The sequence below is a fragment of the Scylla paramamosain genome, chromosome 1 (assembly GCF_035594125.1).
Source record: "Scylla paramamosain isolate STU-SP2022 chromosome 1, ASM3559412v1, whole genome shotgun sequence".
Classification (NCBI taxonomy): Eukaryota; Metazoa; Arthropoda; class Malacostraca; order Decapoda; family Portunidae; genus Scylla; species Scylla paramamosain.
In genome coordinates this window covers 16,455,796-16,479,854 of record NC_087151.1, presented here as the reverse complement: position 1 = coordinate 16,479,854, position 24,059 = coordinate 16,455,796, and the positions used below count along the sequence as shown (strand labels likewise).

Below are 24,059 nucleotides of genomic sequence, written 5' to 3'. Positions count from 1 at the left end.
CCTTAAAGCAATTGGCCCGTCTAACTGTAAAATCATCCCAGTCTTCTCCAAACAACTCTCTGCTTTTGTACGTGTCTCATGTGGTAACAGGAATATGACTGACTAAATCGTGAGAATGCAGCTTGCGGCTGCATTTCAGGCAATGACTCATGCTAGAGAGTAGGGGGAGGGATGGAGATACATCCCATCCTGCGCCAGCACCATGCCTCACTAAGCACTGGCTTACATGAATAAAACACTTTATTCTGAAAATTTTGGTGACTAAACTATGAGGACTGGGTGAATACTTTATCGTCAAGAGCAACTCTTCTACTAAATGCTGGTTGAACTCAAATTAAATTAACAAAGGGAAGTAAGGAAAATTACATGGGGAATATGAGTGACTGACTCTACGCAGGTAAATGTTATACTAAGTGCGGCGGACTAGGCTACTCATCAGGGACCTGTCAACTCTCACGGTTTCACCCCCAGTCTGTCTTTCTTCTTCTCTCTCTCTCTCTCTCTCTCTCTCTCTCTCTCTCTCTCTCTCTCTCTCTCTCTCTCTCTCTCTCTCTCTCCTTTCTTCGTTCATTCTTACTTCTCTATAATTACACTCTAAATGTCAAAACATATTCGGTATTCTGAGAAAATAAGTGGTCAATGTTATCATCATCAATGTCAAGATGGCAGTGCTCCACAATGTCCAAGATGAAAGGATCACATGTGATCTTACTCCATTCATTTATAAATGTATGAAGTTGACCAGCTACAAACTGTTGGCTTACCTGAGTTATTGCTAGGGATTGCTGTCCCTGGCCTTGCAAGTTTTTTTTTTTTTTTTTATGCCAAGCCTGGACGTGAATGGGAATGCCTTTGTTCCCCTTTAATGCTGGCTTTGCATTGTCTGTAGAAGTGACACCTGGATGGGAATCCTCGGAAGGGAGTTTTCCAAAAGAAGCCTCATGTTTTTCTAGGGCAAAATTTCCCTGAATGAAATGTTTTCTTGGTGATTTTGTTCTTCAGTTTCTCTGCTTCTTCAATCTGCTTGACAGATTGCAAAATGTCATCCCCAAATAACAGCCTGGTCATGGGCACCTTTTCTGAACACAATTGGGAAAATTTTTTTAATTAATTTTCCTCTTGATAATGGTCTGGTCACATTTTTACATAAGTTGGCATCACCAAGCAATGCCAAAGCACTATTGACCATAGCCACCTCACGAGCCACAACCAAGTTCCCTTTATCATGAACAATTTTGTCCAGTACCGTAAGAGATTTAATGACGATCGTAGCAGCTTTGATAATGAGGATCCTTGCTGACTTTCTTCAGAAGAAAGTCAGACTTCCTTGCCTCAGTAGTCAACGCTTCCAACACCTGCAAGTTACATTCAACAAGGACTAATGCTTGGCAATCACTGGGTCTTTTGGTAATATTATCCTCTGATATGTCTTTATAATCTTCCTCTCTCATGCCATGGTCAAACATATGGTTCACCATAGTTGCAACCTGTTTGTTAATTCCCTCAAGGACGTCTTCTGTGGGCCCAATGTTCTTAGCGCTCTAGAGCAAAACACTGCCCTAATAAACATCTTCCTGAATCTCTCCCTCCTCACTACTAACCTCAGATTCAGGAGATATGAAACCAGAAAACCTATCAGTCAAGACTTTAGAGCCTGGAACCAGAACATTAGTGGTCAAAGGTTTATGAACTGCGGTAGTTGTGTCAATCCTAGAGCAGGAGAGGGCTAAATCAGACCTCAGTGCTGTACTTGCCCACTCAGGCTGTCTCTCTTGTTTAAGCTTTTCCATCTCACCCCTTAAATCCGCAATTGCTTTCATGACCATGGTCCAAGGAGCAGCATTACCTTCACTTGGGTGGAGGCAGGAGGAGGAATAGTGAACTGGGCCAAGCTGCCCTGATTTGAGTTGAGGTCCTCTATGTTTACTTGACTCGCCCTCTCACTATGGGCAGAATTCTTCCTGCTGGACCTGAACCTGGCCATTCCATGACTAGAGCACCGCTGTGTGTCTAGAACACGAGAGGAGCTGAATTTTCTGTCCAAACTTTGACCAGAGCAAAGGCAATCTTCTCAGCTGCTGCAGTCCAACTGGCACTGCGCCAATCCTGGAAGAAGTGTTTTACTCTGTAATTTATTTATCAAATCTGGTAGTATTTTGTGTTAGAAGATGATAGAAAAAAAACAATGAAAAAAATAGTGAATGGAATATAAAAGTATAATATTATTTATTTGTATAAAATGAATTATATGAATGAATCACTCATCTGCCTGGCAAGGCTGAGACAAGGAGGTCTGCAGCCCACAAGCCCTTATGGACCAACCGCCCCCGGTAACGTATAAAAAAATATTCCATTGTTAGCTCTCTCTCTCTCTCTCTCTCTCTCTCTCTCTCTCTCTCTCTCTCTCTCTCTCTCTCTCTCTCTCACACACACACACACACACACACACAGACACAGATGCCTTTCTGACCCCAAGGTCTCAGAGGTCAACCAACAGACTTATGTCAGCTCTCCTTCCATTAGCACAGTAGATAATGATGGCAGCCTCTGAACAACGAACAGCACATTGCTGCTAGTGAGATCACCCACACATGTACTCATATGAAGCTGCCTAATACACACAGCATACTCATATGCTTGCCTGTAGGGCTGCTACATATATGTGTTCGTAACAATATATATATATATATATATATATATATATATATATATATATATATATATATATATATATATATATATATATATATATATATATATAGATAGATAGATAGATAGATAGATAGATAGATAGATAGATAGTCAGCAACGCGATTAGAGCTCTGCTGGCATGAGTCAGTGCAGTGCCTGGACAAGATCAAGGAGGGCACCAAAATCCCTCCTCGCTGCTGCAACTGTCGGGATGATCACAACACCCACTCCACCTTCTGCACTGTCAGGCCTCAGCCCCACATGGAACCTGCCACTGATGAGGTGACTCGGCCCAGACTCGTGTTCCGCCAGGCTCCACCTACTCAGACCAATGCTTGGATGAATAGGCCTTCATTCCTTACTGCTGCCCCTCACCTGCCCCAGCCTTCCTGCTCCACCACTGGCACTTCTGCCGCACCTGCCATGTTCCCCCCACTGCTCCGGCACACTGCTACAGTGCCCTCTGCATCTTCCATAACAGTGCCCCAGCTTGGGGGAGCTCAGGAGCTGCCTGTCTCTGAATCCACCCAGCACCTCATGGCAGTGGTGAACGCGCTAACTACTAAAGTGAACAATCTCTCTGAAACAGTCTCTGCCCTCAGTAATCAGTTTGCCACTTTTAAGAAGCAGCAACAAACAGTGCCTGGTGGGATGCCCCCTGTGGCCCCCACCCCATGTCCAGTCAGTAATGCTAAGCAGGACCAGGGAGACAGTGACGTGTGCCTGCAGAGTGTGTGTGACCCACCCCAGACAGAGGACAATACTGCAGGGCAGTGTGCAGGTGCTGCTGCACCCTCTCCGAGGAAGGCTGACCCCACCAAGCCAGTCACGGGAGCCACGTGACAACCCCGGGGCCCCTCAGGGATGGCTCCTGCTTCTCCTGTCTCAGAGGACAAGTCACCTGAGGCAGACCATGATGGGGATGCTGCTGGTGATTGGATGTTGGTCACCCACAGGAAGAGGCACTGCTCCACCCCGCTTCCAGTCCCGACTGCCAGCCCCAAGCCAGACCAGGGATATGTAATGTCAGCCCTGCAGACTCTGGTGGAGCAGATGTCTCGCCTGACATGGAACGTGGACGACCTAAAGACCCAGGTGCAACACCATCACAATGAATGGTAAGACTTTCTGCACCTTAACATGGAATGTCAATGGTCTACAAGCTCACTTCACTGACTTACACTCTCATGTCCTTCTCCATAAGCCTGACATTATTGCCTTACAGGAGGTAGGGCCACAGGTGCCTGAGCTGTGGGGTTATGCCTCCCACACCTTCAGTTGTGGTGACGGCAGTAGTCGGGGGATGGCTACTTATATTAGATATGGAATTCCAGTTACTTTCAGGGAAATGAGAGTCACCGAGGGTATTGAATTTATTACTGTTTGCTTGCACACCTTCGGTGAAGTTATTTACTTTGTAAACATGTACATTCATGCTGGTGCCTTAAATGTTGCAAATTTTCCTGATTATGTCCTTGAGGAGCAGATTGTTATCATGGGTGACCTTAATGCCAGACATAAGGAATTAGGAAGCCATCTCACCACCAATGCTAATGATGTGCACTGGAAGGCTTTCCCTGACACCACAGATACAACAGTGCTCTCTGGGAAACATGCACCCACACATGTACAAGGAGGCAGACTTGACTATGTAGCCCTTATCAATATGCCAACATATACTGCTGAAACCCTTCTTGTCAAGTCTTTGCTGAGTGACCACTTCGTCCTGGAGATGACCTTCCCGGTGCAGTCTGCCCTGGCAGTGCCCAGGAAGCCCCTGACCGTGCCACTATCCAGGATGGCGGGCCTCATTGTCCATGTGGTGGCATGGTACTCTGCCATGAAGGGCTCCTTCGCTGACACAGAGGCACTGTACAGCGGACTGCTACACACTATCAAGGGATTCATCATGACTCCAAGGGTTCTGGCAAGGACCCACGCTCCACGCCGCTGGAGTTACGCTACCAACCCTGTGATCCTGAACTGCCAACAGATGCTCACTGCCTACCAGAGATGTTGGCAGCTTAACCCAGCAGACATAGAGTCATAGGGTGCTATGGTTACTGTGGCTTGACACCTCACGGATCTGAGGCAGCAGGAAAGAAACAAGTACTGGGCCTCCTTCCTGGACCAGGTGCGCAAGACCTAGTCCCTCCGGGAGGTGTGGCACCACGTCAACAGTGTCTGAGGCAAGCTCAGGCTGCAGGTGTGTGACATTGATCCTGCCGGCAGGGCACGAGAGCTTGTCCTGCAATGGAAGGAAGCCTCATCCTTCTCTGGCTTTCCTGTGGAACACGAGGAGGCGTTTGACCGGCAAAGACCACAAAGAATGGAGTTGATTCGCCACAGTGTTTCTCTGTCACATAACACCTGTGTGCCTATTGCGCATGATGAACTTCTCTCAGCAGTCAAATTGGGCACGTCAACAGCTCCTGGCAAGGATGGTGTCACCTACGACATCCTCAATCCTCTCCTGGAGGTAAAGGTAGACAACCCTGTCTTAGATCTATTTAACATGTCTCTCATTGCAGGCAAGCTTCCCCACTCCTGGAAAACAGGAGTGGGGAGTATCATCCCAATCCCCAAAGATGATGGCATCTTTTGCCCCATTTCTCTCACCAGTTGTCTGTGTAAGATGATGGAATGGGTAATATTGAACAAGCTTATATATAAGGTGGGCCATGTATTCTCTGGCAATGTACATGGCTTCCTAAAAGATCATTCTACAAGTCATTGCTTTGTTGAGTGCCTTATAAATAAGGATGCTACCTGCAGAGCTTTCGTTGATCTCAGGGGTGCTTTCGACAGGGCCAACAAAGATGTTGTTATAGAGGAACTCATTCTCAAAGGTGTCAGGGGTAGAATATTAGGATGGATCAGGGACTATTTGTATAATAGAACAGCAAAGGTTTGGTTTCAAGGTGCAGTCTCCTCTGAGAAGATCTTTGAGCTTGGAACACCACAGGGTGGAGTCCTTAGTCCAATGCTTTTCAATGTTTTGATGGACAAAATTGCATGTTGTTCCTTCCCGCAGGGCACCCAAGTCCTCATCTATGCTGACGACATATTCCTCCAATGCCCCACACCCAGGATTCTCCAGTTAGCTCTGTCACAACTAGCAGCATTGTGTGCTCAAATGGGACTTGTAATTGATGAATGTAAAACCAAGTTTCAAGCCAAAGGGAAAGTCTCTCGACCACCCACTGTAATTAATGCTCCCATCCCTAGAGTTCATATACACAAGTACCTGGGTGTTCAGCTGAGTTTCAGGAAGTCACTCCATGCTGTACACTATGTTTGAGACCTCTCTGCTACAGCTAGCACCACTTCGGTTGTTAGCAAACAGGGGCCTGGGGGCTGGCATTCCAGTCCTAAGGATGTTCTACATATCTGTTGTATGGTCCCTCATTGACTACGCAGCCCTTATTTTAATACAGTTTAGTGCCACCCAGCTCCATCCCCTGGAGCTTCTTCAGAATGAAGCCATGAGAATAATTTTGGGATGCCCCAGGACTGCACGGATTGAGATCCTCAGAATTGAACTGCACCTGCCGAGTATTATGTGTAGAATACAGGATATTACTTGTCATACTGTTGGTCGGATGCTATGCACGGGCTCCAACTCTCTCAAAGGATTACTGACCCCCCACCTATATCATGATCCTCGAACTCCTACAACTCCATACCTTAGAAAGATCTTGGGGTTCTTACAAGTGTAGGTATAGCCAAGGCCTGTATTAACATTGTTATGTCACTGCTCCAACCCATTTGGAACCCTCACCGTGTCAGTGTTGATATTCACTCACTGCATCAGCCCAGCTCACTCATGTGCTGCAAGACATGTTCATGACTAAATTGTCCAAGTACCCCCACGTTCAGACTATTCACGTTTATTGTGATGGATCAGTCAATGGTAGCAGGTCCAGATGTGGGCTGTTCATCCGCGACTACATTTCTGCCAATCACTACACTGACACTGAGGTCCCCAGGCGGCTCCCTGCACACATGTTCTCCACTAGGTCAGAACTGTATGCTGTTCTGGAGGTGCTCCATATTGTGGTGCCTCTCCATAAGGATGTATACTTCTTTGTTGACAGTCAGGCTGCACTGTATGCTCTCTAATCTACCTCCTCCATGGACTGTGATCTAGTTAATAAATGTCTTGATCTCATCCACGCCCTAGAAGGTGCTGGTGCCACGGTCCACTTCTCCTGGATACCCTCTCATGTGGGTATCCCACTTAAAGAAAAGGCAGACCACCTTGCTCAGTGTGCCCTTCAGAACGACACAGAGGACCCTGGAGCTGAGTACACTTTGGACTATGTTAAGAGTAGCATTAAGGACTTTGTGCATAGTAGCATTAGTGATCAATAGGAGCTTTGTTGCCATAGAGGCAGTGGCAGTAGTCTTCACTATGTATGTGTCTCCCAGAGCTGTGCTTACACCTATGGGAGACACTGCATCACACGACAGCACAGCGTGGCAATGAGGCTCAGATTAGGCTATAAATATTTTTTGTAGCCACACCGGCAGGTTTTCATTAGCTCTCAGGTGATCTGTTTTACTGATCACTCCCATCATCGTAGGGTCAAGGAAAAGCAGTTCTCTCTCTTGACATTTATTGATGAGGTAGGCATGACTGTAAGAACTGCGAACAAGTTCTCGGTCTCAATTTCTTACAAAATAACATTATACACTGATAATAAACACTTTTAACATATTACAGTATTCATTAACAATACTTGCAGTCAACTTGGCACTATGACAACCAGTTTTTACTACAAAATTAAAGTATTTACCTCGGTCACCATCCTGCCCGTCTTTGAGCGTGACTTGGCCGTGAGTGATGCCTGCAGGCGACCAGTGGGTTAACCACACTCTACTAACAAGTGAGCATCGGCTTTGGTGCTTAATATAGCATTGAATACTGATACTTTCACATATTACACGTTTTCATGCAAACAGAAAACTATTGAAAATTTCACTTATGATTACTGAGGAATAATGACGTGAGGTACATACACTTTACGTACAGTAACACTTTTGGGAAGTCCCTGCTTCTCCTGGTGTATGTTGTGTGCTATTTGCTGCACCAAGGGGACACACTCTGCGTCATTATGTCACGGAATGTCCTCTCATTGCTAAATTTAGGCTGCAAGGTCAACATGACTTGTATACCCTCATTGACCATTTCTTACATTCAGCCACTCTCAGGGATATACTCAAGGAATATCTTATGTTTACTCCAAGACTGTGGGATATTTATGCAGTAAGGTGTGCAGTATCTGTATTTATTTATTTACTTATATTCTTGTAATGTATATTATCTATTTTTTTTTTTTTTTTCTTTTGATACTCTACTCTTAAGTCTTTGCCCAGGGGGTGGGTGGCAAGGTCCGTCCTCCTCCTTTGTTGTATTTCATTATTAATGCAACAATAAATGTATCAATCAGTCAACCACTCAGCATTACATTGCACAAACTGGCAACTCGCTCCTCCTCGGTCTGAAAAAATCTGCCAAGAGGAAATAACTATATGGCAGGTTAGTCCCTCATGTTTTTGAAAGCATAAAATAACTGATTCAATGTTTGATATATTGATATAAGGGAAAGTTATCTTTTGTGATCGCTCTTTGCTTCGGCTAACAAAACGGGTGTGTTTGTTTTAAACAAAATGTTCTACTAAGGTGATGTGTGATGCCGAGGAAATGTACAAGCCCCGATTACATAGTGAAAATGTTAGTTTCACTAGAATGGTGAAACAAATTGAAAGATAAACCGCATAACTATTGCGAGTGAAAAGACTGTGAGTGCGTTGGTGAAGAAATGGATCGATGAGGGACGACAGGATGTGCCTTACAAACATGGCGATGGGGCGCCCCAAAATGTTTGATGACAACTTGCATAGTACCAAGAAGCAGATAAATAAGGTACATCCTCAGTTAACAGCAAAATAACTTAAAAAAAAAAAAAATTGGGGGCACCCTCCACCATGTTTATAGTGAGACACATTCTGGCGTTCCTCATCGCTTCATTTCTTCACCAACGCACTTGGTCTTTTCGCTCGCAATAGTTATGCGGTTTATGTTTTCAATCTGTTCCAAGATTCTAGTGAAACTAACATTCGTACTATGCAAATGTGGCTTATACATTTTCTAGGCATCACACATCACCTCAGTAGAACACCTTGTTTAAAACAAACACAGCCGTTTTGCTAGCCGAAGTAAAGAGCAGTCACAAAAGATAACTTTTCCTTATGTCAATATGCTAAACACTGAATCCGTTATTCTATGCTTTCAAAAACATGAATGACTAACCTGAGCTGTCATGTAGTTATTCTCTCCCGGCAGATATTTTCAGACCTAGGAAGACCGAGCCAGTTTGTCCAATGTGACGCTCACGTCGGGGAAGTTCTGATCGCGTCGCTGACTATATATATATATATATATATATATATATATATATATATATATATATATATATATATATATATATATATATATATATATATATATATAAAGGAAAAGTAAACTGAGAAATGCGGTACTAAAGAGCAGGCAACAATGAACTGCAGGTTCCCGCTCAAACTCCCTCCAGCCTCCCGGAGAGAGATATTATTTGCTGTAAGACGTGTAGTAATCAGGTATTGCATTTACAGCCTACCACAGGAAATCGCCGGTCGGTGAGTCTACCATGGATGAAGCTGATGGATGTCCCCCCAAGAAGAAGTTAAAAACGGTAAGTACCACATCTATTGACGCATTCTTCAACAGAAAAAGTGTGCATGTGTTACATGTACAGATGAATATTGTCAACAGTAATGCTTTGCACATGTCTGTTATATATATATATATATATATATATATATATATATATATATATATATATATATATATATATATATATATATATATATATATATATATATATATATATATATATATATATATATATATATATAACTGAAATAGATTTTGTAAAATTCTATGATTATGTTGTCAAAATAATTATTTTTATAACTTAATATATTAATTGAATAAATAAAGTAAGATACTTTATCAACTCGAGTGATAGCGGTTGAATATGAAGTACTTTATCAACTCAGGTTACAGCGGTTAAATATGAGGGAAATGTTTTGGGGATGTTTAGTACCTAAGTAGATTCTGATGTGTACCATTTTATATACGTGTTCTCTTTCCCTCGACAATTTCGTGTTTACACTACAGTCTAGTTGTTGTGGTGGTATACGTCTTCGATAATGGAGGTAAGTTCAAGGTAAGATTTACCCTATTTGATACCTCAGACCACGGGTGCCTCACTCGACTAATAATAAGCAGTTGTGAGGACAAGCCACCAGTTTCCAGCAAAGTTGTATCATTAGGGATCTCGTAGTGTTGCACTGTATAACGTGAATTATAATTCACAATTGTATTTCCGTGCCAATATCCTCTTGCTATCAAAATATTAGTTTGCCCATCCAGTGCTATTTTGCATCATATTGCAAACTAATATCGAGCTCTCGTACGAGAAAAATACCTGTCATGTAGAAGCCAACTACTAGTATGTTTGTAAGTTCTATTGAGAAAACCTGGTGTAAGCCGGGGTGATGAAAACAGGATTGTGTATCATTTTTTACTTCATTGTTTTATTTCTTTTACCAGAGGATTAAGACCAGTGCTGTCCAAATAGTCCACCAGTGTTCGATTATATATATATATATATATATATATATATATATATATATATATATATATATATATATATATATATATATATATGGTAATTGTCTAGAGTCCTTACCGGGCCTTATTACTGGTCTATTCACTTCAATTCTTTTACACATACCTTCACATGCACCTAAAACATCATTTTAAAGTGGGGGACAAATGCCCCCTTCCCTCTAGTCGGTTAGGTTAGGTTAGGTTAGGTTAGGTTAGGTTAGGTTAGGGTAATTGTCTAGAGTCCTTACCGGGCCTTATTACTGGTCTATTCACTTCAATTCTTTTACACATACCTTCACATGCACCTAAAACCTAACCTAACCTAACCTAACCTAACCTAACTTAACCTAACCTAACCTAACCTAACCTAACCTAACCTAACCGACTAGAGGGAAGGGGGCATTTGTCCCCCACTTTAAAATGATGTTTTAGGTGCATGTGAAGGTATGTGTAAAAGAATTGAAGTGAATAGACCAGTAATAAGGCCCGGTAAGGACTCTAGACAATTACCATATATATATATATATATATATATATATATATATATATATATATATATATATATATATATATATATATATATAATTTCTGATACTAGGTTAGTTTTTTTTTTTTCCGCTAGTATGTAATTTTTTTGGTACACCTCATCCTACTAGGTAATCTCGAGCTCTTTTCTCGGCTGCTTTCGTCTTTTTTTTTTTTTTTTCTGTTCACAGATCACTTTAGATTATTATAAAATATTAATAAAAAGTGGGGGAGAGATGCCCCTTTTACTCACTTATTACAATAAGAAATATGCAATTCCTTTTAAATTAAGGTAGTAGGGTAGGTTAGTGTCCTTGGATATCCAGGAAGGAGCACCACCTCCAATGAGGTAAGGGTAAGTTAGGTTGTGTTCAGGTAAGTTAGTGTCCTTGGGAGGATTTAGGTTTAGTTTAGGATAAGATAAGTTACATTTGGTTAAGTCAATGTCCTCAGAAGGGGGCACAGCCCCACTGGTTAGGATAGGTTAGGTTATTTTAAGTTTGTTATCCTTTGGAGGGGTCCATGGGGTGGGTGGACACACCCCTCCTGGTTATGTTAGGTTAGTGTCCTTACAGTCACCTAAGTTTGTTGACACTTTTTCTTTAATTTTACGGTTAATCTGGATATCACATCTTTGTTGCATACAAGCATGAAACTCACATGTCATGGAGAAAGGTTCAGTGACCTTGCCATAAATGTAAAAAAATTTTGGGGCATGTGTCTAGTATGGCTGTAATAGCACTCAAGAGTGTGGAAAAATTTAATATTTTCTAAGTCCAGTGAGCTCTGCACCAGTCAAGAGTAAACATTGAAATGATTTTATTTTGTTTATAACTGGGGTTTGTGGATAGCAGCATATAAGGATTTCATGGTATCTATATAGCTGATCCCTCCAGTCATGCAGTGCCACTGGTGAGGCCATTCATGAGGTTACCAATTACAACTTTTCATGGTAGGTTCAGTTAGACTTTTCATTTGTTTTTGAGATGCATCAGGCATTCTAATAGAGGCTCACTGTCATTTGTTAATATGGCTACCCAGTGGAGGGAGGTGAAGCAAACAGTACCAGTGTTAGTAGGAAAGAAAGTCACTATGTGAGATGTTCAGCAACAGCAATTGTTAAGATACGATATAAAGATGTAAGGTTCCATGTGTTTATTAAGGAAACCGGTAAACTGTACCAACCTCCATTGCCCTGAAAATCTCTGCACCACACCAGTAAAGCATAACAGTATAACTTTTGAGGTCCCTCGTTAGGTTAGGTTATACTAGGTCAACTTAGGTTGTAATAGGTTAGGTTAGATTAGGTTAGCTTAAGCTAAGTTAAATTAGATTGTCAGGTTATGCTAAGTTAGGTTAACGTCCTATGTGGAGGGGGGTCTAGGGGGGGCGCAACCCCACCAGCTAGGTTAGTTAATATCCTAGCAGGGAGGAGGTGGTTCTAGGGGCTAGGATAGGTTAGGGAAATTTGAAATGTTAAGGTAAATGTCCTTAGATTTTAATGCCCTTAAGTTACTTATTTTTCATCTCCCCCTCCAAAAAAAAAAAAAACCTGATTCCCCACAGTCCCCCAAGCTTGTTTGAGGGGTTAGGGGTGGTTGGGAGGGAATAGGGGCATGGACTTCTTATTAAGGAATACCAATTTTATTTTTAAAAAATATGTAAAATTTGTGTTCCCTAATCAAAAACAGTGATACACCAGTGGCTGTTCTACATTTTGTCCAACCTTCACTCTGTAATGTGGTGGGACTGCTACTGCTAGTGTACCTTCATACCTTCACTGTAGAAATTGTTTTCAGAACAATTAGAGTCATTGGAGTGCTGTCCTATATTGTTTTCAAAATTCATTATACATGTACTTGGGTACATTTAGTGACAGTCAAACAACTCACAAAGATAGAACTATGAAAGGCCTTGTCTATATTTCACATGTATTCATGTATAGAGAAATAAGAGTTAACATTTGTGATGTTGCTTGCAGGATGTAAGTAACACTTACATTATCATATATAAGTATAATTTTTTCACAGATGGATGAGATTTTGCTTGACATTGGATCTTCCAGCACAGTTTCTCAGGCCATAAAAGATGATGTACTGAAAATGGAAAATGTGGTAAGCTGGAAAAAATTTTTTTGTAATAATTGATTTTCTTCCATAGATTTTTAATTAATGACTGTAACACTAAAAATGTGAAACTGTCAGTATAAAGTTCCTTGAGGGGCCCTCATAGAAAAAAATTCTTTCATATAGTTTGAGATTTTCTGATACTGCAAAACATGTCAGTGTACACAGCCTTCATTACATACTTTAATAGCACAACTAGATTAATGTGGTGCAGTTGAAAATTCATTTAAATGTATATTCTGTTAAAACTTGATTTTAGATATCTGCTCATTTGGCAATCAGTGGTCTGCAATATTGTAAGTGTCATTACAATATTAAAGGAATGATAGCAAACCCTGAATTATTTCTGGCAAAAAATAGTTTCATATAATTGAAAAAAATTGATATTTTGCCAACATTTGTCTTTTTTTCCATGTTCTTCCTTACTCTACCTATTGTCCCACTAGTAGCATCTAAGCAGGGATGCAATGGAACTTCTGATTGGCCCATTACTTTCCTGTTTGCTAATTGCTGGTGGAACAAAGAATAAAGGCAATGGAGAACATGGAATAAATGCAAATGTTGGCAAAATATACCCTCTAATTATGTTATGAAATCCCAATGTTGCTCAAGCTTTTGCCTAAAACAATTTGTAAGCTTACTCATCTAAAGGAGCTAATTAATAAAGTTTTAAGCTAATAATAGTTTCTCCTTAGGAGGATGTGGGCAGCTTGGTTAGAATTGGGTTGTGTTTTGATATGTTGGTTGACCTAAGTTAGTACAACTTGGTGGTGTTAATCAGCACTGCCAGTTTTGTCAGTGTGAAATGATCTATTAGTGGAGTGGGATGACAGGAAATTGCAAGATGATTATTTGGGTACTTTGGAGCTTAAAGTTAAATTTTTCTTGTGCATTTTGTACTTAATGAACACCACTGTGTTAAAAAAAAAAAAAAAGACCTGCATACTCCACTAATTCATCTCAGTCATTCTCTTGTTACTCCATTTATATAAAAACATTTTTAAAAAGTGATGTAACTCACATAATTTAAAAGTATACAAGACTTACCATAGGTCAGCTGAAGTATGCTTGTAATTTTACAAAGCAAATCACCTCTGGTGGGGAGAGCTTTCACATGAGATGAGCTGCACTGTGCCACAGCACCAGACTTTAAAGACCACGATCACCCACATGACATAAAATTTAGGCCCGTAATAACCATAACAAAGTGCCAAAAAATGAAAGAAAGGGCGGGGGGAGCATGTGAAAGCTTCCCCCAGCAGAGGTGATTTGCTTCTTAAAATTACAAGCATGCTTCAACCGACCTACAGTAAATCCTGTATACTTTTTAAATTTTACATCATCAAATCCTCTCTGCTGTGGTGAGCATTCCCATGAGGTTTTGAAGCCATGTGGGTATCGTATCTGAGTGTAACTACTTGATTTGGACCCCTGCCATTAGAACACATGTATTGCTGAAAAGAAACATGAATGAGCAAAGAAAACATTCATTAATGGCAGTTACATGAGCTGTACTGTGCCCAAGGAACATGGGAAATTTGTATAAATGTAGAAAACCAATAATTACACCCTACAAATAGCTTATTAAATACACCCTAATAAGGTCCGGACCACATCACAAATAGAGGAACATGCACAATTTGTATACAAAACACCAGTCACCCAAGTAAGATACATCAACAGTCAAGGTGAAGGACAGCTTCTTGAAAAGGGTCTGATCCCTTAACAATTTGTTTATCATAGAATTTTGCAAATGTGGCCCCACTAGTCCACCCAGCTTTCGCCTTGATACATTCGATAGGTACCGCCAAAGCCTTTGCCTTTGAAGCCACTGCTAGTCTAATGCTGCCTGCTGTGAAAATAGAGCTGTCAATCCCAGCCCTGCACAACATAACTTTAATCCATCTCACTATAGTATCCTTAGAGACAGGCTTGTGAGGTTTAACAAAACTGATGATTAACTTACTCACTGCCTTTGGGATGTTGGGCCTGAGCAACTCTGTTCTCTGTCCTTACAAACACAGAGGCTAGCATCCTTTGCATAAGCCTTAAAAATAACTATGAATATTAAAGTTAGGTCTGCATTGTTTAACGTTGTCCCCCAACTGGACGGAGATAGAAGATTCTTCACTGTTAATTCCATAAAACACAAGCAAGTGAAGTGTTTGTATTCTGGGTGCCTGAGTCAGTGCTATCAACATAACCAGCTTGAGTGTGAGTTCCTTTAAAGAGAGTGAAGTCAAGGGGTACATAGAACTAAGTGTGTGAAGTACTGGTTGGACACCCCATGTCTTGGTGTACTGAGACTTGGGAGGTCATAGGTTGAACACCCCCTTTAAGAATCTGTTCATGAGGGGATGGCTGCCGGCCAGGAATACATTTACCACAATGCCCAATGATGACAGTGCACCTTTCGCTGTGTTGATAGAATTATAACCTACAGCCCTATGGAAAGTAAAGGTCAAGAAGTTTATAATGTTTGGCACATTGGTATTAAGGGGATCGATGTCCCCTCGACAACAAAATTGTGACCATCTCTTAAGATGTGGTCGGTACTGTTTTTCTGTACTTGGCTTCCAGGATGCCATGATGATATCTGCACCCTCCTTCTGTATGCCTTGCTCTCGGAGGGACTCCTGGATCAAAGGCATGCCATCAACTGAGTGTGCCTTGTGAGGGAGTGCCCTTCCGGTGAGGACGTGTGTGTCAAGACATCCCTCCACTTCCTGATCAGCCTGGGGTAATCGATCAGCATGCTGAGCAGCATACCTATTTATGGCTGCAACGTCCAAACCGGAACCACTATTCACCCCTTTGCCTATTCTGCCAGCATTTTCTGCAAGCACCTAGAGATCAATGAGAAAGGAGGGAAAGATAAGGAAGTGCAAACTTTGCCCAGTTGAGAGAGAAAGCATCAAAGTAAGCTGCTTCTGGGTCAGTTTTCCAGGAGCAGAAAGGGGTGATCTGTTTGTTCAGCTGGGAAGCAAAGAGATCAATAGAAGGGGTGCAAAAGACACCACAGATCAACCTAAAAATGTGGAGATCCAGTTTCCATTCATGCCTGTTGTTAATGTTACAGGAAGCGACATCTGCCATTAAGTTAGCTTTGCCTGTAACAGGAGAACAGGTCACCCAAGCATTGTTTACCACACACCAGTCATATATTAAAGTAGAGATGTCATTACAGAGAAGTGACCTGGTGTCACCCATTTCATTGAAATAGGTTACAGTCGTAGTGCTAAAGGTTTGAAGAGTAAACAAAATTGCTTTAAGCTCCAGCGCATTAAAGTGTAAAAGACTCCTCCAAAGACCAACTACCACCTGTAGACTGGTAGTTAAGGTACCCAGCCAACTGAGGAGGCATCTGTAAACAATTCAATTTCAACAGCTGACAAAAATGCCCCTGTCCTGAACAGCGGCATTAGAGCACCACCATAGAAGTTCTGTCTTCATTTCCTCCGAAATGGTTATCCTAGTATCAAAATTACCCTGTTCTTGCTTTAATGCATCGATTTTGGCCCTTTCAAGTTTCCTATAATGAAGTTTACTGAGCACAACTGCTGGAGTGGCAACAACAAGAAGACCAATGACACAGGCCACTTGTCTAATTGGAGCTTCATCCCTGTGCAAGAGTGCCTCACAATCTTGCACTAAAGACACTACTCTATATTAGGGCAGGGAAATTTTCATGCTGTTAGTGTCAATAATGTTGCCTAGATATTCAATCCGTTTAGTTGGGACCAGAACTGACTTGCTTTCATTGATACAGAAGCCCAATTTCCTCAAGAGAGCAATAGTATCATGCATACCCGCAAGGCAACTGGACATTGAACTACTGCATATAAGGGAGTCATCAATGAAACTGGTGATCGTGACACCCTTATTCCTCAGAGTAGAAAAAACTGCCTTCATGAGCTTGGTGAAGATCCTAGGGCCTTCTGATACCTTATTTGGAAGACAAGTGAATTGATAAGTTATGCTTTGTCAATTGGAGCACAGAAACTTTTGTTGTTCTTTCACAATCTTAATCAAATAGTAAGCACGTCTCAAGTCCACAGAAGCAAGAAAGTCACCTGCATTAATGAGTCTGATGGCATGTTCAAAGTCCTTCATCTTAAAATGTTTGTATGGAATATGAGAATTTAGTTTTCCTAAGTTCAGAACCATCCTATATTCCCCATTCTTTTTCTTCCTCAGAAAAATGGGGGAGATAATTTGCTCTTTCTGCCTGTGCGTAACTTTAATGACCTTAAGCGCCAATAATTTATTCATCTCCCCATTAATAATGTCTTGCTCTACTTTATTGAACCTATACTCAAGATTGCCATGAAATAAATGTGTCATATCATCCACATCCAGATAGCAGCGCTCCACTGTGTCAAAAATAACTGGATCACTAGTAATGGAACACCACTCATGAGCAAAGTAGTGAAGCTTCCACCCACAAAACATTCACTTGCCTGATTTACTGCCGGGGCTTGAAGCTGCCCTGGCTCCTGGGATTTTCTGAGTCTGTGTTGGATAATGTAGAGGAAGATCATTGACCACCCCTGAAGGCCAGTTTCCAAAGACCATAAGGCTGGAACCTCAAAGAGAACCCCCTTAAGTTAACCTAGGTCCCAAAACCATTTGACCTGCCACCAGGGAAACGCCACATAACGGGTGGCTTCTTGGATGTAATTGCATTCATAAGCTTCATGGATTCTCTGATCTGCTTCACAGACTGGGAAACGTCATTGCCAAAGAGGAATCGAGTCATCGGTACCTTCTCAGTACAAAGATGCGTAAATTTGTGATTAATTTCACATTTCATAACGTAACGCCTTGCTAAATTATTCCTGAAGTTGGCATTGCCCAACAAGGCCAGGGCACCATTTATCATGCCCACTTTATGGGCCACCACTGGGTGATTCTCATCTTGGGCCACTTTATTGAGGACTAACAGTGACTTGGTAATAATAGTCGCTGCCCTCAGGATATCATTGTTAACCTGCTTCAAGCGGAAATCAGTCTTTTTAGCTTCTCCCATAAGTGCATCCAGGATCTGAGGGTTGCACTCCACTGGGGCAAGGGCAAGACAATTGGAAGGCCTCATTACAATCTCGTGCTCACAGATAGACTTGTAGTCATCCTCCCACAGACCATTGTCAAACAGGAAGTTAACCATGTCTGCCACCTTACTGTCAATTTTGTCCGAAACAGGCTCAGGCGGGCAAAATGCCTTGGCACCCAGCTGCAAGGTACTATCACTTTGGGTGTTAACTACATCCTGAAGGCAAGGCCCATGTCAAGACAAGTGCTTGGCCACCCTCCCACTGGCTCTGAGAGCAGCACCCCCACCGGAGCTACTGCCCCTGCCGCTAAGATCATTGGAAGATCTACAGGTCCCCCCTGGTAGTAAGAGAGGAGGCAGGAGGTAAAGAGGCCCACTCTTCCCCCAAATCAGAGGACGACATGATAACAGCAGATGGCCTGCAAAAACAATAACAAGCCATAAGCTTGATTGCTGGTAATCAACAGCACACAAAATAGCCACTTGGACAGCTCAATCCACTCCAAACTTTGATAACAGATTGTAGGCACTATACCTGCATAACAGGTGATGTGGCCTTGCTGAAAAAGAGACGCTGCAGGAGAAAACACTGTAGAATCCAACAACACAACCATCTGGCATGGCAACGGGCAAGCAACTGGTGCTGTGGCACAGTGCAGCTCATCCCATGGAAACACTAACCACAGCAGAGGGAATTTGATGATGTAAAATGAATGGTATTATCCTCAAGCTTATTAAGGGGGTATTTTGGTAATTTTAGGAAATATGTATTAATTCATATTTTGCCTTGCACAAGGGCTGTGGTAATAAAAAAGAGGCACTTAGTGTTGGATAGACGAATCCAGCAAAATCAGGTTTTGAGTTCTTTTCATTTGAAATATTATCTCAGTGCAAGTTCCTTTACTGTTGTGAGGGTGAATCCAACAAAATGCTGTTTTCAGATATTTCAGCTTCAATATTTCCTTACTTTTAGCATCTTGGTAACTAATTCCATGAACAAAATTTTTTTTTTCTAAGTAATACATGCAGATGAAATTTTTTTGTTGTGAAAGCTTGTATTACCAATAAATTTTTATTTTTCATGTGTCTAATATTTCTAAATAAGAAAAAAGTTATTACTATTTCATCGCTATGTACCTTTACTGAAATGTAAGATTTAAACTCCTTTTTCATATACTCTGTAGTTTGTCAAAACAGCCACTCTTACATGACTCACCGATTTCATGCTTAGGAATATTTTTCTTGGTCCATCAGCTTGTGTAGGCCTGACCAAGATTACATTTTTTCTTTGTTACATTCCTTTCCCAGGTCTTATGATCACACTTTCTCTTCCTGGAATGTCCATGTGACTCATGGTCACTATTGCTGCTCATGTTTTCAATTCAGCTAGTATTCACAGGGAATTTTCTGTACATTTAATGATATGCATGCAAATACAAAGGCACCATCTGGCAGACTAACAGGACGTGCTCTCATTTAATTGGCTGTGTGGAGGGTATGGCATGGAGTGCAGTCCGCTGCTGTTTGGCAACCAGGAATATCAGATTCACCTGTTCTACAATATACTTTCTCTCAGTGCCTTCCATGCACATGACAGAGTTTTGAGCACTAAGTTAGGTGCAGCCCAAATATTCAGAGAGATTTTTTACCATGTGGTAAGGGCAAAAGTGGTTTAAAATGTGGTGACATGAAAATAATAACCTGTAGAATACTCTGGCAGGTCCAACTCAGAACCACAAAACACCTCAATTGTACTGCACACATATTGGGCTGATGAGTCCTCAGGTGCACAGGTTTGAATCCTGGCCATAGTCCAAGGTTAGGAAAGGGATTCACTTTGGATAACTGTTTCCAAATGTCAAAACCAAAGTGTTCCATTAAGAGACACTGTTCTAGCCCTGACTCATTAGGGCAACCTGCATAAAAAAAGAGGAAGAAAAGAAAAAACAGCTAATGCATCTGTAAATTTCTTGCTTCTAAAGTTACTTAATTACATTTTAAATGCTAGAATGTATGTATTCCATATAGAACAGTCTGAGAGAATAGCAACCTGCTGGACTATGGGCTTGTTGTTAAGCAGTTGTGCATGTCCACAGTGATTTAAGTGCAGTCTGGTGCTGACTGCAGTAATACAAATACTCATAGGAAGTGGAAGATCCAGGTTTACATGGTGCTTACATATGCCATATAATATGTACTAAAGTTAATAGGTATAAAGTACCATATTTGCTAGCGTAATAGAAGCACTTCTACATAAGATGCACCTCTATTTTACAAAGATATTTTGTGGAAAAAAAAAAAATTGTTTCATCATTAAGATATTAAAAAAGTTGTAGTTTCTGTGTGTGTGTGTGTGTGTGTGTGTGTGTGTGTGTGTGTGTGTGTGTGTGTGTGTGTGTGTGTGTGTGTATTGACCTAGTTGTAATTTATAGGGCCCGAGCTATGTTCATGTGGTCCTATCTCCATATTTACACTTGTCCAGTTTTTCCTTAAAGCTGTGCACACTCATTGCTAATATTACATCCTTACTTAGCTTGTTCCAAATTTCTGTATTTCTCTGTGGGAAACTATATTTCTTTTATGTTATTCAAGCATCTTCCTTTTCTTAGTTTTTTGCTGTGGCCTTGTGTTTATCTGGTATTTTCTACTTTTAGCAGTAGTTTTTCCATTATCAATTTCTTCCACTTCATTTCACAATATATATATATATATATATATATATATATATATATATATATATATATATATATATATATATATATATATATCAGTGTTACTGCCTGAGGGGGCAGCATTCAGAATGTTAAATTAGATCCATACTTCGACTCGACTACAATTTATTCGGTCAAACCTGGAAATATATTCCCTATCAGTTACATGGTTCACATAATATAGTACTCTCGTGCCTCACCAGATGGAGATATAGGAGAGAATGTTGGACTCCTTGATAAATCAAACCCTTCCTCCCCTCCCACATTCCTGTTAAAGGGAGACAGCAGTTACTTTAGTATATCATAATAAGCATATCATAATCAATAAACAGTATGATATAGTATATGTACATATCACATGTATTCTAGGTCACGGAGAGGCAGAGAGGAGAGGCAAAAGTCCTGCCTATAAGGGAACAGACAGGGTTCTGCCCTTTTGGGGCTTCATCTCCTGGGTGGTGTGATAGGTCAGGAGAAAGGATGCCTGGTGTTTACAAGATGCAATACGAGGGGACCTGTGTCAGCATTAAGCCTTTTCCTCTATTCCTTCCACTACCTTCCTTAACGTCTCTCTCTCTCTCTCTCTCTCTCTCTCTCTCTCTCTCTCTCTCTCTCTCTCTCTCTCTCTCTCTCTCTCTCTCTCTCTCTCTCTCTCTCTCTCTCTCTCTCTCTCTCTCTCTCTCTCTCTCTCTCTCTCTCTCTCTCTCTCTCTCTCTCTCTCTCTCTCTCTCTCTCTCTCTCTAAACATCATAGTTAACACTACCTATGATGTATCATGTCCTTAAACGGTTCAAGTGCATGTTTATGTGTGGGTACGCATGTGCATGTCACTGCGGCAGTAACATTCCCCCTGTTGAGTGCTACTGATCAAAGTATGATAGATGAGCCTTTGCAACTCCTTCTAGCTGGCACAATTTGGTCACTGGCCATACCAATACAGAGTCTTTCATCTTCACCCTTGCTCTCCGAACCACTCCATCATTGCTGGAGATGGCTTCCAGTGACCTGCCTAATTTCCACAGGTTTTGCAGGAGTTGCACCCCACATACAATGACAATGTCCCTGGCTTGCAGGTCACGTGCATTAAAGATGTGGTGTCTCCGCCGAAGTGTTGGAAGATATTCTCTTTTCCATCTCTTCCAGAATTGGTCTGTGATTAATTGTGCATGCTTCCATCTTCACCTATATTTTTCCACAATGGAGTAGTCACCTCTGGTAGAGAGCACATCAGGATGAGTTCTAAGTGGATGATGGGGTGTAAGTGCTTCTAAGTCATTAACAGCTTTGGGAACCGGAGTGATCAGACGTCCGTTCACAATATCCTCCTCTGCGCAAAATGTGATGTGCAGGCATTCTTCATCAAGGACTTGTATTCTGATCACAGCCTGGAGATCCTTCTTAATCATGCGAATTTGACGTTCCCATACTCCACCCATATGTGAGGCAGTGGGAGGGTTGAATTCCCAATCTATAAGCTTTTTGCCAGAGGGCATGTCTAAGTTTATTGTCGTGGTTCCAGGCTTGTGTACTGCTTCACCCTGTCTAAAATACTGATATGAATGGAACCCCTGCCATACATATGAAGCATACTCCATACATGGATGGATAAGGCCCCGGTACAGAGTTAGCAGCTGGGGGGGTGAGAAAAACTGGTGGAGACAACTCAAAATTCCTAACTTCATAGAACCTGTTTTAGTTAGAGATGAGATGTGAAGAGTAAAGGACAAACCGAGGATGCTCGATGTAGAAGAGGGGGACAGTTGAGTGGCAATGAAGAAGAGGAGATAGTTTTCAGGAAGGTAGTGTCGGGTTGATAGATGGAGGAATTGAGTTTTGAGCCATTGAACAATAGGAAGTTTCTTCTGCCCCAATCAGAAATTTTAGAGAGATCAGAAGTCATGTGTTCTGTGGCTTCTCTGCATAAACTGTTTACTTCCTGAAGGGTTGGACGTTTACGAAAAGATGTGGAAAAGTGCAGGGAGGTATCATCAGCATGGGAGTAGATAGGACAAGAAGTTTGGTTTAGAAGATCATTGATGAATAATAAAAAGAGAGTGGGTAACAGGACAGACTCCTGAGGAACACCACTGTTGATAGATTTAAGAGAAGAAAAATGACCATCTACCATAGCAGCAATAGAACAGTCAGAAAGGAAACTTGAGATGAAGTTATAGAGAGAAAAATAGAAGCTGTAGGAGGGTAGTTTGGAAATCAAAGCTTTGTGCCAGACTATCAAAAGCTTTTGATATGTCTAAGGCAACAACAAAAGTTTCACTAAGATCCCAAAAACAAAATGAACAAGACTCACTAAGGAAAGCCAGAAAATCACCAGGAGAGTGGCCTCTATGGAAAATACTGGCAATCAGACAGAAGTTTGTGAAATGATAGATGTTTAAGAATCTTCCTGTTGAGGATAAATTCAAAAATTTTAGAGAGGTAGGAAATTAAAGCAATAGGACAGTATTTTGAGGGATTAGAATTGTCACCCTTTTTAGGAACATTGAATGTAAGCAAACTTCCAGCAAGAAGGAAAGGTGGATGCTGATAGACAGAATTTGAAGAATTTGACTAGGCAAGGTGCAAGCACAGAGGCACAGTTTTGGAGAATAGCAGCCCATGTGTAAGAGTTGGTGATGGTGTGGGTGAGGTTTGCATCAGGGATGTGGCATGTATCTCTGGTTATCCAACTTGTATATGGATGGCATGGTAAAAGAAGTAGAAATGAGAGTTTTAGGTAGAGGCCTAAGTTTGATCACTAAGGAAGAACAGGTATGGCATCTGAGTCAGCTACTACAGTATGCATGAAATGTTTTGTCACCAAAGAGCAGGATAGGAAAAATACTGGATTTGAAAAAAGAATTGCATTTTTTTTTTTTTTTTGGGGGGGGGTGGGGAGATTATTGTTTTTTGGGGGGCATTTTATCTATTTTTAAAATTTTTCCTTGTGTATGTAAATCAGTTTATATAAGCTATTAAAAATAATCTAGAGTGAAACAGAAGGTTTGAAGTATTTTTCCTTTTTTCATGTAGGATGGGGACCATTCAAGAGCAACAAAAAAATAATAAAAAAAAGTCCACTGAGATGCCAGTCCCCAAACTGAGTTGAAAGCAGTAGTCGGAAATTACAAGATAAGTGTCTTGAAACCTCCCTCTTGAATGAGTTTAAGTCATATGAAAGCAGGCATGGAGTTCCAGAGTTTACCAGAGAAAGAGATGAATGACTGAGATTACTG

At 41.3% G+C, this 24,059-nt stretch overlaps 1 protein-coding gene across 9 annotated transcripts in view; it reads left to right on the top strand.

Moving 5' to 3' along the window:
- The first annotated feature begins 9,255 nt into the window (after positions 1 to 9,255).
- Positions 9,256 to 24,059, top strand: part of LOC135101447 (zinc finger RNA-binding protein-like) — a 141,295-nt gene continuing 126,491 nt past the window's right edge. The window contains exons 1-3 of one of the 9 annotated variants that reach the window (XM_064005455.1): positions 9,788 to 9,954; positions 12,967 to 13,050; positions 15,643 to 15,802. Coding sequence is in view for 7 of the 9 variants with exons in the window: in XM_064005426.1 (XP_063861496.1) it covers positions 9,384 to 9,428; positions 12,967 to 13,050 (129 nt within the window). In the remaining 2 variants the exon portion in view is untranslated. Of the gene's footprint in view, positions 9,429 to 9,787; positions 9,955 to 10,032; positions 10,259 to 12,966; positions 13,051 to 15,642; positions 15,803 to 24,059 lie in introns of those variants that run through there. The other 8 variants (XM_064005426.1, XM_064005416.1, XM_064005476.1 and 5 more) reach the window with 8 other exon arrangements.